Below are 16,308 nucleotides of genomic sequence, written 5' to 3' on the forward strand. Positions count from 1 at the left end.
ACTTAGAGGTAGGTAAACTGCAATTTATGAAATAGCGGAGGCACAACGATTACACTCACATCAAAAGTAACAATGGCATATCGTAAACTAAACCTAGCATGCCTTAGGGGATTGAAAGAAACAAGTGATACAGACATTGCAAAGGGAACACACTCACATAAAAACTAACAATGGCATGTTGCAAACTAAACCTAGCATGCCTTACGAGATTGAAAAGAACAACTCATACAAGCATTCCACATTCGGATTGACTAACAAATGTTGGTCCTAATAATGCTCCCACATATTGAACTGAGTTGCGCCTTCCCCATAGTATCCTCCAGTTGATAGAGGCGGTGGTGGTGGCGGTGGCGGTGGCGGTGGAGAAGGAGGTCCGTCCTTCTTATGGTATGGGCACTCGCAATACGGATTATTGCATAGTGCCTCCTCTGCATCATTATTGTTGTCGTCGTCCGACTTGTCCCTGTTACCACTTCCAGGGCCATACTCTAGGTCAAAGATGCATCCCTGTAGATATGTGATGTACTGTTGATGGGGATAGATAGGAGGAGGGTCGACCCATCTAGTGAAGCCACAGTTATCTGGACAGCTTGAATCCTGAAAACCCATCTACCAATAAGTACTACTAGAAACCAAATGCAAATCTAAAAAAGGAGAGAGTTCAAAGGCAATACAAATCCTCGCGGGCATCTGAAGAAACGACGGCCTCCACCGTCACAGTCGTTGTACATCTGCACAACGCAATCCAAACCGTGGCAGTATTTTGGCCAATCTTCAATGCGCTTCTCGTATGATCTAAGAGGTCTCTCACAGGTGAAGTCACTCTTCCTCTCCAAAGGAAATTCCTCTATTACTTCTTCAAAAGAATCAGGACCCAGAGAACCCTCCCACACAATCGGAGGTCCCTTCCTCACCCCTTTTCTCTCCCTCCACCTAAACCCTTTCCACTCGAGGAACCTCCGCTCGACATTTGCTAAAACTAAACCAGAAAACAAGTTGTGTGGATGTGGAGCAAGACATGGAGCACTATATATAGAGATAAAGGCAGGTTCACCATGAATGCTACTTGACAAAAAACATGTGTGCGTACTCATTTATTGAATCTGAAAAGGCTAGATGCTTCATCTGAAAAGTCTACAACCATGACTGGTCATTTCATCTGAAAAGGCTACACCTGTGTTTTGTCACTTCATCTAAATGCAGTACATCACTCTGATATTAATTCATTGTGTATACAGATACAACAGTAAACGAATCTAGGCTTTTCAGTGAGTTGTCAAATAGACTAGTAGCCCTTTCAGTGACTGCAACAGTACTTGTAGCCCTTTCAGTGACTGCAACAACACAAGTAGTCTTTTCAGTGATACACATAGTACCACTACAGTCTTTGGATAGTTAACGAAGTACATGGCATAAGACCATCTGAAATAAAATCATAGTGCATTACAACATAATAAAAAAAGTCCAGGGAATAAGTTCATCTGAAATAAAAGCAGAGTGCATTACAACATAGTAAAAAAAGTCCAGGGCTACACGACATCGCTCGTGAATGAACCAAATACCTACTGAGTGCAACGAGACCACTTTCCCTTCCTCTCGGCATCGGGATTCTCCCCCATCGTTGCCTTCGCTCGGCGCACACGCTCAATCTTCTTCTCCCTCTCCGCCCTGTACGCAGCAACACGCCTCCTTTCCTCCTCTTCCTTATGCTCCTTTTCTATAGCCTCCAGTCTGCGTCTCTGCTCAAACCTCTCCTTAACCTCCGCATCCCACTCCTTCAGGCCTTCTAGACGCTGCTTATCCGACTCTTTGATCTCAGTGTCAATCCACTGCTCAAAGTCACACAGTGGTGGAACGGTCTACAAGAAAAACAAATTGTTACAAAACAAATAAATAAGCAATACTTAATATCACAAGAAAATTAATTAACACAATAAAAATTCCTCACAAACGATGCACGGCGTTGTTGCTTTGTAGGTTCCCATGCATAATTGGGACACATCCAGTACCTCTGCCTATATGTTTCCTCATCTTCAGAGATGTCTACCTTGCAAGGATCACCACAAAAGCACATTGGTCGAGGAACACCTTCAGGGAGAGGCTTTAGGTCGTAGGGATTTGCCCTCTGGCGACCATAGCTACAATTGAAAGAATTTAGTCATATTAACGGAGAACCAAACCTAAACCTAGGGTTTTCTATTTGTTGCACAGATAATGAATAAACATTGGGATTACCTTGGAATACGAGCTTTACCACGCCTTGGCATCCTAACGTTACGAAGAAAACGCCTTGGTCATAACAAATTGAAATGTAATGACCAACAAATAAATAAAATACATAGTAACCCTAATGACCAACAAATAACTAACCCTAATGACACCTACAATAAACAAATAACCCTAATGACCAAAATAACTAAAAACCAAACTAACCTAACATGTTCATCACATAAAACAGTTAAACAACAATGCACTCAATCATCCTTAGCCATACATTTTGCAAATGCAAACACAAATATACCAAATCACCAAACAACCATGATTCCACATGATTAGAGACAATGTAAGCACATCTACGTGGATAGAATGGAGGAGGGGATGGACCATTACCTTGAGGAAGCTTCGGGAGCCGAGATCGTGGCACGGGGGGTCGATTTTGGGGGTTAGGGTTTGGTGGCGGCGCGGGGGAGAAGAGAAAGAGAGGGAGGCCAGCGGTTTCAGAATGAAGGGAGGAAGAAGAAGGGGCCTCGGCGCGGCCTAAAGGGTCCAGACCTCGGCGTTGAGTCGGGTCACGCCGAGGTCTAGAGGCTCGGTGTTAAGTGACCCAACGCCGAGCTGCTGGGCCACCGTTCTTTGTTGGGCCACCTGGGCCGCGCTCCGGATGGGGCCAGAGCTCGGCGCGCAGTCCAACCGCGCCGATGTTGGGTACTTGGCGTCGGCTGACACGACGTCGATGTCTCGGACCCACGCGCCAACGTGGCGACGACGACCCCGGTCGTCCATGACGTGGCAGTACCTCGGCGTGGAGTGACACGACGCCGAGCCTCATATCTCGGCGTCATGTGCTAAGACGCCTAAAAATGGTCTATTTTCAGAAATTGTTTTGGCGTTGATATTTTTCTAAAAATTGTTTTCAAAAGAGACCAAAATACGAAAATTCCACCACTATCTAGTACCCTCACTGATTGGGTGCAAATTTCATGATGTAAAATGCAGTTACTTTTGAGTACTTGAGGCCCATTTCAATGAAATCCAGAAAAAAATTGTTGAATGTGATTGCAATATAATATATTGATCCGTTACTTGGGCAAGAAGAACTGATAATGTTGCAAATAAAAGCAAATCAGGCTAGCTAGAGCAATCCAGAGAAATGAAATATGAACTCCCGTTGGTTCTTTTTTTTTATACAAAAATTTTCCAGACCCCACATAGAGCGGGAGCTCTCTTCACTACGCCATTTTAGCTTCGAGACAAGCTGCACGCATGCCCCATACAGTACTCCTCACTACTGCGTACTTGTTTCTCTGGCAAAACAACGAATTGAACAAAGTTGCTTTCTTCCAGGAATAGGAAGAAAACACAGTTCTTGCTTCCCATCCCACAATCTGAACCTGAACACCCCCTCAAATAAGATCTGAACTTGAACAATCAGGCATTAATGCAAAGACGTTTGAAAACAAGCTGAGCATTTAGTATAAATTAAACCAGCCAGCAATCACAAAGAGAACACCAATCAAAGAATGAACCAGCAACAAGACAAACTGACAGTGACAATATTACGAGGGAAAGAACAACTCATACATGGCATTAATTGTACACACTTATTATGAATTGCGTTGTATTCCCTTTCTCTAATTGGCATGCCAAAACAAGGTTTTGATGATAGTTATGCTGCTTCCCTACTACAACAATGGAATTAGAACCAAAAGTGCATCACAGATACAGTTAACAACACAGAAACAGCATGATCATCGTGGAATCCGGTTCACGCCCGACTGATCAAGACCACAACTTCCAGGAAGCGAGGATCCTCCGCCGCCGTGTCGCGTGCGCATGATCAAGGCGACTGCCGCCTTGGCCCCCGGGCGTGGTGGTGGATGGGGTCCGGTCCCGTTGGCACCTCCCTCTCGGACTCCGCGCTGAAACCCGTCGTGCTCAGGTCCTCCTCCGCGCCCTGCACGCCGGAGCCGGAGAAAACCCCGGCCAGGAAAGAAACCATCAGAAAAAGAGCCGCCTTTTCTTGACCCTAGGCCGCAGCACGGCGGCGTCTTCTTTTACCTTGGCCACGTCCGCCTTCTCCCGCAAGCCCTGCGCGGTGTCCATGGGCGCCGTTGTCTCGAGCCGTCGCAATGCAGCTGCTGCACCGCCGGCGAGGGAAGGAGCGGGCGAAAGCGTCAGGTTTTGAGGGCGGCGGAAGAACCAAGAAACACGGTTTGCGATGCGATGGGCCGGCGTTACGTACCTCCCCGGTACGACGAGGCGGCGGCGGGCGGCAAGCAGGCCAAGAGCACAGCAACGGCGAGCAAGGCGACGACGGCCGCACGAGCCATCCGGCCAGACGCGGCGGCCTCGCGGACGCAGCCGCCAACACGCGCAAGGCGAGGGAAGAGATGGAGGAACAAGAGTCAGGCTTGTCTGCTCCAAAACCCTCTCTGCTCTCTGCCGCAGAGTTGGTTTCGCCCGTCTGGTGGTGTGGGGGCTCAAACGAAAACCGGGAGGCGCATCGCGTCGCGGGCTCGCGGCGGCAGGTGCTTTGCTCCCCTATCCGTGCTATGGTCACGTGCCGCGGATACACGTGGCGAGCATCGGGTGCTCTGATCGCGCCGGGAGGGCTCTCCGCCTGCTGCGCCGTCGCGGCCAGCGCCGTCTGTGGGGGCCCGCGATCCAGAGTCGGAGGTGGAGCGGCCCGGGGAATTCTCGCCTTGGCGGCGAGCGAGCGCCGAGCGGCCGTCCTCTCTCGCCTCGCTGACGTCGCAGACAACTGATGGTCAGAGCCGTTGGACGATTTTACAGCTTTGCCACAGCTTGGATTCTTTTTCGCTTTTGCGCTTGGGAAATGGTAGAGAGACTCAAAGATTTGAACTTCAAAATGTCTTCAACCTTTTTTTTACCCTCACCCAAAGTGGAACATAGAACCTTTGTACTTTTTTCCCTAAAAAATGAGAACCCTTGTACTTCGAAAAATGACCACTAGCGGGCAGCATCGAAAAAGATCAGCAAGGCTGTGCACACATCTTCTCCATGAGTGAGGTGGCAGTTGGAGCCATCGCCAGCAACATCACACAAGATGTAGTGTTTGAACAACACCCCGAAAGCACCCGGAAAACTACTTGGTGGTTTTTGAACTACTGGAAGTGACAGAAGCCGGCTCCACCAAGTTTGAACAAAGTGATCAGCAAAGAACAAGGACAAGCTGGAATGTATGTTTGATGTACACATGAATACAGGACAAGATCCTGAAGGGAACAAGTAGCTTTCACAGAAAAGGATAAGTGGGAAAGAGTACAGGTACTTCTAAGGCATCACCAGACGTCCAGACCTTGCCTTTTATGCTACCACTAGAGAGGAAAATAGTCTACCAACTACTCCCTCGTCCTTCCATCACAAATTATAAGTTATTTCAAAAAAATTTAAGAGTCAAAGCATATCAAATTTAACCAAAATTATAGGAAGAATTATAAAGATTTATGAGATCAAATAGATATACTATGAAAATATAATTAATGAAGAACTTAATGATCCTTAGTTGGTATCATAAATGTTATTATCTTATCATATAAATTTGGTTAAACTTGAGATGCTTTGATTCTCCAAAATTCTTGGAATGACTTATAAATTGGTACAGAGGGAATACAACTCAAATCTATGTTGATCATATTATCACTACTGTGATCCTGTGTAACAAGTACCAGAGAAATAGTACTTAATAAAACTGTAAAAACACCAGCAGCTGCTGCTGCAACTCAACCCCAAAAAGGAAAAGAAATGCTTAACTGCTATGATGAAGCCTACGCTCTTGCTGTCCTACATGGCTACATACTGTTCATCACGATCTCCTCCTTCATGGCCAGCCGCAGGGCACCGAGGCATCCACCGTCGTCGACCCTGACGCCCGGCATGGCCACCGCGCGGCTGCCGACGAACCCATCCTCGCCCACGTGGACCCTGCCGAACTTCACCTCCCCGCCCTCGCCCTCGTATACGTGGCCGAACAGCAGCGCGTCCCGCCCCACGCTTGCGCCGCGCTCCAGGTGCACCATCTCCGGGTTCAGCAGCGCGCCCATGGAGTCCACGTACACGCCACCGGACACGGCCACGGACGCGCCCATCGCCCGCATCCACCCAGCGAACAGCACGGACCCGGGCGTCAGCTCCGCGAAGTACTCCGCGGTCACCGTCCGCACCGCCTGCCAGACCGTGTCCAGGAACACGGGCGGCGCCCAGATGTGCACTGTGTCACCGTCAGCCCGCCTGCCAACCAGGGCCCACTTCGCTGCAGCACAGGCACCCATCGCCGCGACGCCTGACGTGGCCCAGAAGATGGGCAGAGTCCAGTAGAGTGGCATGCCGGTGGCCATGGCGGCGAGGAGGCCACGGAGGGGGAGGAAGATGACTAGGCCCACGACGAAGTAAGGCACGAGAGTCTGCAGCAGTGGCTGGCACAGCGTGGCCCAGAGCGCCTGATACCATGTCCGAGCCAGCGTCACCTTGGTGGCTTGACGGACGTCCAAGCTTGAGCGCGTCGCCGCGATGACGGGACAGCCTGACAAGTCGATCTTGGTGTCTGACTGCTCGAGGAACGCTCGCCACGAGGCCGGCAGTGGCTCGCCATTTCGCACGCGCTGGCAGATCTCGTAGACCAGCGAGCGCCCATGGTCGATGGACGCGCTCTGCTTGCAGGACGTCGCCGAGATCACGTCCACCTCTTGGCACCGCAGGAACGGGTTGAACTCGAGTTTCTCCGTCTCCTCTGCTGGGAGATTGCTGCCAATGCTTATCTCTCCGACTTCGATGTACGGGAACTCGGCCTCGTCCCAAGGCCGTGTGCAGTCTAGAGCGATGTCGCGAGTGGCGCTGTCAGCAGGGACATTCCTGAGCTGCAGCTGGAAGACATAGCGCACCCCCTCGGGAGACTCCACCTTCCGGCGGAAGTTGTCAGCGAGGAAGAGCAGCGGGCGTGTGTCACCCTCGTCCCTCGGGATCGCACCAGTTTCCGGCGGCAGGATGCCACGCGGCACCACCTGGCCGGAGTCCTCCGAGATGGCTTGGTCCGCAGGACGAAGCTTGAACTTTGCATACATCTGCCTGCCGTCTTCGAACCGCAGCAGCCGGCATATGTTTGAGTAGTAATGAAGCATGGTGTACGAGTCGGTGTTCCGCAACGAGCCCCAGACGGCGTCACGGATGTGCGGTGCACGCTTCACTTGCTCTTCCCTCGCCGGCAGGCCACAGACAAGCCAGGTGGCGAAGTCGGCGATTGTGCGCGCGTAAAACGCCTTGCCGCTCTTCAGTGTGAGATCAAGAAGAGGCACCTCGCCATCATCCGAGAGGATCCGCACTGCTGCGCCGCGAGCGTCGAGCCTTGCGTCGTCATCTGCGCTGAGGCTGTTGCTGTGCCGGACAATCACCGGGAAAGACTTGCCGGCGCCAAATATCTTGTGCTTGGGCAGGGAAGGTATATCTTGGTACATCCTCAGGACCCCCCGCCCACTGACGCCAATGCGGTGGAAGTATCTTGACTTGACGTTCATGGTAGTGATGGCCAGGTTCGCCGCAAGGTTCCCAACAATCTTCTTATACATCGGGTCCATCTCTGCAATCCGTTCATCATCTGTGAGCGAGGTGTTCTTCACCAAGGTCAGAGACTGCGCCCCGACATAGACGCCACCTTGAAGGAGAACCGAACCCTGTGGGGCGACAGATAGTGCTCCCAGGATGACATTCTCTTGGAGGACAGAGCCAGGAAGGAGCAAGCTGCCACTGCCAACCACAGTGTTGTCCTGGACCTTAATCTCTGCACTGGTAAACCCCTTTGAGTAGAACCCTGGAACAATATTGCAGAAATCACCTAGATGGACCCCATCACCAATGCTGATCAGCTGAGGATTTGCCACCGGATTGATGGCTCGGATAGAGCAATGCCTGCCAATCTTTGCTCCAAGAAGCCTCAAATACATGCAGAAGGCTTCTGTGCCGGATATCATCTTTGCAAATCTGAGGTGTGCAGCGATGGTTATGCGCTGCTGGATCAAACTTGCCATATCCTTCTTCTTGGTCCCTGACCTTGTAGCAAGAGCTTTGTTGGTGACACTGGTGAGAAGGCTAACGATGATCCCATAACTAAAGTAGGCGAAGGCAATGAAGAGAGCAAATTCCACTGGGCTCTTGGTTGTCTCCCGGACAATCACAGCATAAGCGGCAATGACAGCTGGCAACCAATGGAAGGCACCAGCAACACATGCAAAGGAGAAGTGCTGAAGTGAAGCCGTGGTGCCTGAAAAGTGGGTGTACAACATGAAGACTGTTGCACCTGACAAAGCACCCAAGAAGCCAACTGCATAGATGCTAACGAGGTGTTCAAATGCCATGTTTGCTGTCCCTGCTTCGTCCTGAAAAAAGAGGGATGGTCAAAATTCAAATGATAACACAACAAAATCATTCTTTAGTTGTAGTATATATCATTACATAAATATGAGAGTGGTGCTGGAAAATGGCAAAACATGTTTCCAACAAGCAAACGAGAATTTCCAATATCATCAGGCAATGAGCTAAGAAAAACAGAGGGAAAAAAATCATTTGCGCACAATCTTTTCTATGGCCTCCCTGGTAAATTTTTTCTGTCGCTTCCTATGTCTCAAAAATATTACCTCTAATTGTAGTACTGGACTGTAGGCAACTCAATTGCCAGTAACTTCATCAGTGAACAAGAGGTGAATGAAGGTTCACAAATCTATGTATGTAGGTGTATTTCTGTGGCTCACTAACTTCAAAGCCTAGAAATAACCAACTCAAATTCTATTTGTTTTATGCCTTAAGATCTTAGGTGATTAGCAATTTAGCACAAGAACTTAGTGTGTAAATTCAAATATTTCTAGCTACCTTCATGTACGCAGAAGCTCCGCTAGGAGGATATGCTGATTTCCCTTGCTCAGTCTTTTGCAACGGTGGAACGACAACGCCACCATGCACAACAGTTCCCTTCTGGATCACCGCATAAGGGCCAATTGATGCCTTCTGACCAATCTTGATATGCCTGAAACTCAGCACTTCATTACGGACTTCATGGCTCTGAATGAGAACACCTTCTGCGATCACTGCACCATCTGCGACTGCTAGTAAGGATGGGTCAGTGATGTCTACCGTATCAATGACAACATGTGAACCAATCCGAGCTCCTTGCATCTTGAACCAATAATTCAAGAAGACTGTGCCCTTTAGATGCACAGCTAGCATCTTTGCTGCTAATGATTGTGCCTTGTTTAGTGCCCACCATTTCACAAAGTCAACTGACCATATCGAAATATCAGGGGTTAAAACATAATTTGGCTGAAGGAATGGCTTCCCCAAGGTAGACAGGGATAATGAAGTGAACAAGGCATAGCAGATCCATGCAATAGGTGCCAACACCAAAGAACTAAGATAGCTCAGTAGTGATGATTTCACCAGACTGACTGAAGATATCATGCTCATGTACATCGAGCTTGCGAGATATGCTGGGAGTAACAGGATAAAACAGACATAAGTAAGAGCCAGGAGTTGGAGGGTCCCAGTAGCAAACACGCTAAGATCTAAACTAGTGGCATCTGTGATAACAAGATTCTCATCTTCAGCGGAGTGAGATACATCAGGTTCTAACTGTGGTTGTGACTTGCGCGCCAAATTCTCCAAGAAGCTGGCAAGCTCAGCAATACAGCTTGCTGCAAAAATGTCAATGGCTCCAACAGGAATACCAAGAAAATCTGAGAGCTTCTGGGCAGCTCGGACCACTGCAATTGAATCAAAACCGTAAGAAGGTAGACTATCAGTTGGAGAAATTTTGTCCTTTGGAATGCCTGCTTGATCTGATACTATCTGTGTTAGAAACTCAATAATCTCACTGGACCTTTTCAATTTGCTTCTAGGCTGAGGTGCCACCTGTGGTTGTGACTTAAGCACCAGATTCTCCATGGAGTTAGCAAGCTCTGAAATGCTGCTCGCAGTAAAGATGTCAATTGCTCCAACAGGTGTACCAAGAAAATCTGAGAGCTTTTGTGCTGCTCGGACCACTGCAATCGAGTCAAAGCCATAAGAAGGTAGGCTGTCATTTGGGGAAATTTTATCCTTTGAAATACCTGTTTGATCAGATACTAACTGCGTTAAAAACTCAACAATCTCCATGAAGTTTTTCACTTTGCTTCTAGGCTGAGGGTGAATGGTAGGATCAACAGTGTGCTTCAAAAAAGGTCTCCTGATTTCCATGCCAGTTCCTGTAGTGAGAGACCGAAAAAGCGACTTCTTGTTAGATATATGATTACCACTTGCCAAGCTAAGAGTATTATCAACAAATTGCTTCATGCATTCAAATCTCCGTATTTTCCCAGAAGTTGTCTTGGATATGGTTCTAGGTTTGATAAGCTTGACAGATGCAATAGTTACACCATGCTCCTCGGCTACACATGTTCTGATGCTGTCTGCGATCTCTTCAGAGGCTACTTTACCATCCCTAACCTCAGCGATCACGACAAGTCCAACCTGATCAGAAGAATCAGGGATTGAGATGCCTTTCTGGGTTAAAGCTTCCTCAGGAACACCAATAACAGCACAACAGCCTGGTCGAAGAACATCAGAAGAACCTTCCACTGTCTTCTCTACATCTGCAGAATAAATATTTCTACCAGCAACAATGATAAGATCTTTGATCCTTCCTGTAATAAAAAGTTTACCATCAATGATCCGTCCTAAATCACCAGTTCTTGTAAACTTTATGTTAGGGTAATTCTTGAGCCAATTGCAAAAGGTTCTCTGGCTTGTTTCCTTATTGTTCCAATAACCAACTCCAGAACTAGAACTGCTGATCCATATCTCACCCTCAGCACCATCCTCTTGATGCTCTGTCAAAGAGTCTGGATCAACAATTTTGATCACAACATCTGTATCATTTGGATCAACATACCCACAACAAATTCTTCCCTGCCAGTCTATAAAAATGGGCTTGCATTCACCAAAAGCACAGCTAACATAGACACAATTCTCAGCCAGTCCATATCCAGGAGCAAGTACACCTTCAGAAAAGCCCAAAGGTCGAGTCAACTCTATGAACCTTTTGACAGTTTTTTGCCTCACTGGCTCTGCGGCAATCATGATGAAGATCATTGAAGAGAGGTCATACATTTTGTTCTTCTCAGCCTCAAGCCGTCTTATAACCAATTCAAATGCAAAGTTTGGCCCTGCACTGTGTGTTCCATGGTAGTCACTTATTGTTTTGAGCCATAGGAGGGGGTTTCTGATAAATGTCATTGGTGAAAATAGAATGGAAGTTCCTCCACTTACAAGAGTAGTGAAAAGACCCCCTATTAGACCCATGTCATGGTACTGTGGAAGCCAACTGATAAGGACAGTTTTTGAAGTACTTCTATATCGCTTCTTCATCATCTTCACATTGTGGATTAGTCCACCATGTGTTATCATCACACCCTTGGCATCACCAGTGGAACCTGAAGTGAATTGTAGAAAGCACAACTCACTTGGTTGGGGCTTGGTAATCATAGGCACGACACTTTCTGAGTTGAAGCTGCCTGGACTTCGTCGATAGTTCTTAATCCATGAGTCAGTGTGAATCCATGAGAGGTCAGGCCACTGAGCTGAGCATTTCTGAGCACTCGATGCTAGAGTGACAATATTCTTGATATAGCCTGCACGTACAGCAGCATGGTATGAAGAGGTCGAAAGAATTGCAACAGCATTGCACACCTCAGAGACATTCTCAACTTTCAGAAGCGCTTGCCCACCCCTTTGCATTGGGTCAGGGGGCAAAACTGGGACTGGTATAACTCCTGCTCTGATGCACCCAAAGAATGCATCAACAAACTCCAAACCAGGTAGATGAATAAGGAGAACTCTGTCACCAGGCTTGATAATAGGCTTTGTGCTTGTCAATAGCCTATACGCAATGTAAGATGCATTATCATGAAGCTCCTGGTAGGTTCTACGATTCACGATCTTCCCTTCTTCGTTGATCCAAGTGTAGATAAACTTCTCCGCAGTGACTCCATGAGTTCCCCAGTATTGTAAATATCCATCCAGGGATGGAAGATGGGGGAATTCAACTCCTTCAAGCTCACCAATATCTCTAGGAGGTGAAGGATTTCCTTTGGATAGAGGAAAAAGTCTCTGCATAAACAAGTATTAAGTATTGACAAACATAAGCATAATTCCTTTAGGTAATAGAAGTTGAAATAATACTTGATGTATATCAGGGCAGTATTTCTGGCTCACCTTAACATAAGGAATCATTGGTAGCTCACTGGCAATGGCAAAGTGTTTACAAACAGCTGAGATGGAGTATAACGCATTTCTTTCAGTTAGCTCAAACGCTAGCAGACCTCCAACAAAGTAAGTGTTCTGAAAGCCTTGCAACTGAGACTCCACCTTCTCATAGAATCCATTTTTCATGTCTGCAATGCAGGGAATCATTATTGTTGGAATGCATAATTGAATTATTTGATAATTAGAGGCAACCCTGTCAACCTATACCTTCACTGCTGACATGAGGGAAATATTTGAATCGCCGCTGTAAAAGCACTTTCTGCACAGTTCCTCCCATAGATGTCACAACATCGGTTACACATTTAGCCACATATGACTCCTTGATGTCTGCTGAATTCCCATAAGACCAGAACAAGAAAATATTTGTGTCAGCAAAGAATCTTTGCATTGCCACTGGATGCCCTACTGTTGTTGGATCCTCCATGTATTCCCCAAAGTAGAAAAAGCCCTTTGGCATGTGCTCAAATCCTTCAATCTTAACAACAGTTGTATAGTAGTCAATCGTCCGTACCTTACTGAATAGCTCTCTTTCAAGATCATTCAGTTCTACCACTTCATTTTCTCCATCTGAAAAATGGAATGGCATATATATATTCAGAAGGCTGGAGTACCAACTTCAATCAAACGAAAGGTGAATTTAAATCATACTTACCAGTCATACTCGAAGATCGATATGTTTTCCCATTCTTGAAAGGAAGAGCACCTGACAATATAATTTTATCAAACTCCCTAACTTCTACATCATCATTGCTATTCTTGATAGTTACACTTGCGACACAATTGTCACGCTTGACTCTGAGAACCTCCGTGCCACAAAGAATTTCAAATGGTAATGACCGACTAAGTTTCTCCCACAAGCTCATGTAACCATGCTTGAAACGTCGGATCTTGCCAGCCATAGAGGTTCTAGTAAACTCATGTATGAAAGCATAGGGCATGTCTTGAACAAAACCATAGCCAGAAGCAGTGTAACCATATACTACAGATTTTGGCATTGAACTTATTCCATGCTGCTTCAAAAAGTCAAGAGTTGGATCTGAGGCCAATCCACTAACTGCATGAATTCCCACTCGTCCAGACCTATTCGCCTCATCCTATAAAATGTACCAAAGAACATACATGTGAGCAACAGAAAGAAATGCTATCCAATAGTAAAGTAGACCAAACCATTAGTTATTGGCACTGAAAATCATATTCCTTTTGACTGATTTATAACTAGTCCAAATTATTCTAGAAAAACTTGCCTGTAATTTTAGCGTTAGAGATACCATGGATACATAGTCCTCAGCAACTTCAAGATCTTGAATGTTTCCTGTTTGGCTGTCAATCAGAGCAAGCTCGTGCGTATCCATTTCTTCAAATTCAGAACCTAGTTCCTTTGCCAGGTGAGTTATAACAGGGGCACTGTTTGCTGCTATAACTTGTCCTCCCAGATCATATGTCCTTCCTGAATAACAATACCATTGATAAGTAAATACAAAGATGTCGAAACAATTGAATAAGAGTGCATTAATCAAGTTCCTCACCCTCGATATCAATGGACTCGCACATCCCTGAAACATTATGGCATTTCTCAAACACAGTTACGTTGTGATATCCTAGCTTAGCTAGTGCATATGCTGCTGATAAGCCGCTTGGCCCTGCTCCAACTATGCCAATTCTGGTGTCTCCTGGAAAACTTGGATGCAACTTGCTGAATTTATCATCTATTGATTTTCCTGGATCCATATTTGACCTAATGTCGATCTTGATAAATCACCTGTGGAATTTATATGGAGAAAAAGCTCAGTTAGCACCCTTTGACCTTCATTTCCATGGCATCCACAAATGAACAGAGGAAATTTGGACAAGCTAACTTGCCTTCCTCTTAACGAATTATTTATTCCAAACTATAACTTCAGGATATGTCAGCTCCTATTTTAACATATCAAGTACCCACTAGGAGGGTGTAATTTTGCTTCCTCATAGGAAATGTCTATCATATGATACTAATTAGAAAATATAAATGTTAATGCTTAGAACACTAGCTTGTTGACCAACATATAATTGCTAGATAATTATTGTGAAGTGGTTGTGGTGTCACTTTAATATGACATGATGATTAGCAAAATGAGAAATCTATTTGACCATATACTGCAAACCACGAAGCCAAAGTAACAAGCAGATATAAATCATCAAACTGTACTATCGAAAATAACATCAAGCACCATAATGTGCCAGCTCATATCAATATGGTGCAATTAGTCTATGATAACTGTCAAGGGTTCTGCAAGGTGGATCGGCATCGTAAAAGATGTCAAATGGCATTGAGTTTCGCATACTTAATTCGACACGTGTAGCCATACCAAATGAACCTAACCATGGCGTTGTTCTGACTAAATATTCCACGCTCATCCCTATTCAGACACCTTCGGCAAGATAGAGCTTTACTCGATTCAACGGTATACAAACGGACTGCCTGGGAAGAACGTGAAAGAACTGAACCAGGTATCACACATGCCATGTACTGATATACAGCACTTGCATATCACATTAGTATGGGATTGCACATTTGCAACCACGAGCCAAGCAGCGCCGATCCCATATGACGAAATTATTATTTTGAGGAAACCAGATGATGAAATTATTGTAAAAATAAACCCAGAATAAGTCTTAAAAAAATGAGATGAAAAACTTACTGAACAAAATTAAGAAATACTCCTAGAAGCCATGTGGTAGGCACCTGCGATCGCATCCCCAGGTGCCGGAGCAGAAGCGAATTAACAAGCACCCACACAGGCTCACAGAGGAAGCACAATGCTATAGCAAATATAGCAAGGAGGGATGGAGCAGGACCATGTCTCGTCGAGGGCGGAAGGAAGAGCGGAGACTGAGCCGTACCTCTCCTCCGGGCGGCGGTGCACTACCCGGCACCCCGGGCGGGTGGCGAGGAAGCGCGGCGCGCGGTTGGCGCCAAATGGCAGCCCGGTTAGGGCAAGGGCGTTGTCGTCCGGGTCCACCAAGTCGTCCGGTGCCTGGTGGGTGGCATGGCGGGGGTGACCTCAGGGCGGGCGGAGTATTTAAGCCCGCGCAGATTCCCCCCCGCGGCGCCAAGGACGTCGCGACAAAGTGGACGCGGGCCGCGCCGTGATCCGGCGGCGATGGCGACCTCACGGTCGATCGCGGAGTTACGGCCAAGGGGACGGGCGGGCATATTCGTGGTGAAACCCCCGCCCCCCACGGAAGTTACCGCCCGGACGGCCGGTGCAAGGTTGTGGCCTCCGCCCGTCCGCCGGGGTCCCTCCGCCGGGAAGGTGTGGTTGTTTTCTCGGCATCGGGTAGGGAAAGGGACATCTAATTATTTGCCACTCTTACGTAGACCCGCCTCTTTGATTATCAATTTTATGGTGATAACTACAAAAATGTCCTTAAAAAATAGTAACTCATCTAATATTTTGTCATTTTTGCTGACGTGGCATGCCAGATCAGCCAGCCAACTTGGGAACAGGCCGTTGACGCTCGAAGACCGAAGGTAAAAGACCATTCTACCCCCGCCGTGTATTGCTTAACAAGCGCCGTCTCCTCCCATCTGTTCAGTCCACTCGCTATTTTCCCGTCCCTCCCCTTTCATTCCCTGTGGCGGCGCGAGCTCGAGGCGGGCAGGCGGGAGCTCGACGGCGACGCCAAGTCGCAGGACGACACGACGCCTGCAAGGTTAGATCTACTTCCTTCTTCTACCTACGCGCGACATCTGTGAATGGGGAGATTCCTAATGCTAGGGTTTCCTAATTTTCGTGTGTTGAT

General features: G+C 47.1%; 2 protein-coding genes and 1 long non-coding RNA gene across 3 annotated transcripts; all 3 read right to left on the minus strand.

Moving 5' to 3' along the window:
- Positions 1 to 1,809: 1,809 nt before the first annotated feature.
- Positions 1,810 to 2,287, minus strand: LOC136492921 (uncharacterized). The gene is made up of 3 exons (XR_010768235.1): positions 2,236 to 2,287; positions 1,949 to 2,138; positions 1,810 to 1,859 (listed from the first exon to the last, which is right to left on the minus strand). It is a non-coding gene; the product is annotated as an uncharacterized lncRNA (long non-coding RNA).
- Positions 2,288 to 3,940: 1,653 nt separating this feature from the next.
- LOC136491358 (uncharacterized) lies at positions 3,941 to 4,624 on the minus strand. The gene is made up of 3 exons (XM_066487634.1): positions 4,463 to 4,624; positions 4,279 to 4,358; positions 3,941 to 4,174 (listed from the first exon to the last, which is right to left on the minus strand). The coding sequence occupies exons 1-3, from the start codon at positions 4,548 to 4,550 to the stop codon at positions 4,058 to 4,060; spliced, it is 285 nt and encodes a 94-aa protein (XP_066343731.1). The 5' UTR covers positions 4,551 to 4,624; the 3' UTR covers positions 3,941 to 4,057.
- Positions 4,625 to 5,791: 1,167 nt separating this feature from the next.
- On the minus strand, positions 5,792 to 15,773 carry LOC136490774 (uncharacterized). The gene is made up of 8 exons (XM_066486964.1): positions 15,406 to 15,773; positions 14,052 to 14,284; positions 13,770 to 13,972; positions 13,178 to 13,619; positions 12,733 to 13,092; positions 12,475 to 12,653; positions 9,100 to 12,369; positions 5,792 to 8,609 (listed from the first exon to the last, which is right to left on the minus strand). Exons 2-8 carry the CDS (start codon positions 14,251 to 14,253, stop codon positions 6,033 to 6,035), a joined length of 7,233 nt encoding a protein of 2,410 aa, XP_066343061.1. The 5' UTR covers positions 14,254 to 14,284; positions 15,406 to 15,773; the 3' UTR covers positions 5,792 to 6,032.
- Positions 15,774 to 16,308: the final 535 nt, after the last annotated feature.

The sequence above is a fragment of the Miscanthus floridulus genome, chromosome 11 (genome assembly GCF_019320115.1).
Source record: "Miscanthus floridulus cultivar M001 chromosome 11, ASM1932011v1, whole genome shotgun sequence".
NCBI classification, from domain to species: Eukaryota; Viridiplantae; Streptophyta; class Magnoliopsida; order Poales; family Poaceae; genus Miscanthus; species Miscanthus floridulus.

Bases quoted from the DNA above. Each gene is read 5' to 3' on its own strand.
- LOC136490774 (XM_066486964.1), bottom strand. From the start codon at position 14,253: ATGGATCCAGGAAAATCAATAGATGATAAATTCAGCAAGTTGCATCCA. The intron at 13,973-14,051 runs GTGAGGAACTTG...ATTGTTATTCAG, and splicing joins CGAGTCCATTGATATCGAGG to GAAGGACATATGATCTGGGA. The intron at 12,654-12,732 runs GTATAGGTTGAC...CCTGCATTGCAG, and splicing joins CCCTCATGTCAGCAGTGAAG to ACATGAAAAATGGATTCTAT.
- LOC136491358 (XM_066487634.1), bottom strand. From the start codon at position 4,550: ATGGCTCGTGCGGCCGTCGTCGCCTTGCTCGCCGTTGCTGTGCTCTTG. The intron at 4,359-4,462 runs GTACGTAACGCC...CCGGCGGTGCAG, and splicing joins CGCCTCGTCGTACCGGGGAG to CAGCTGCATTGCGACGGCTC. The intron at 4,175-4,278 runs GTAAAAGAAGAC...TCCGGCGTGCAG, and splicing joins AGAAGGCGGACGTGGCCAAG to GGCGCGGAGGAGGACCTGAG.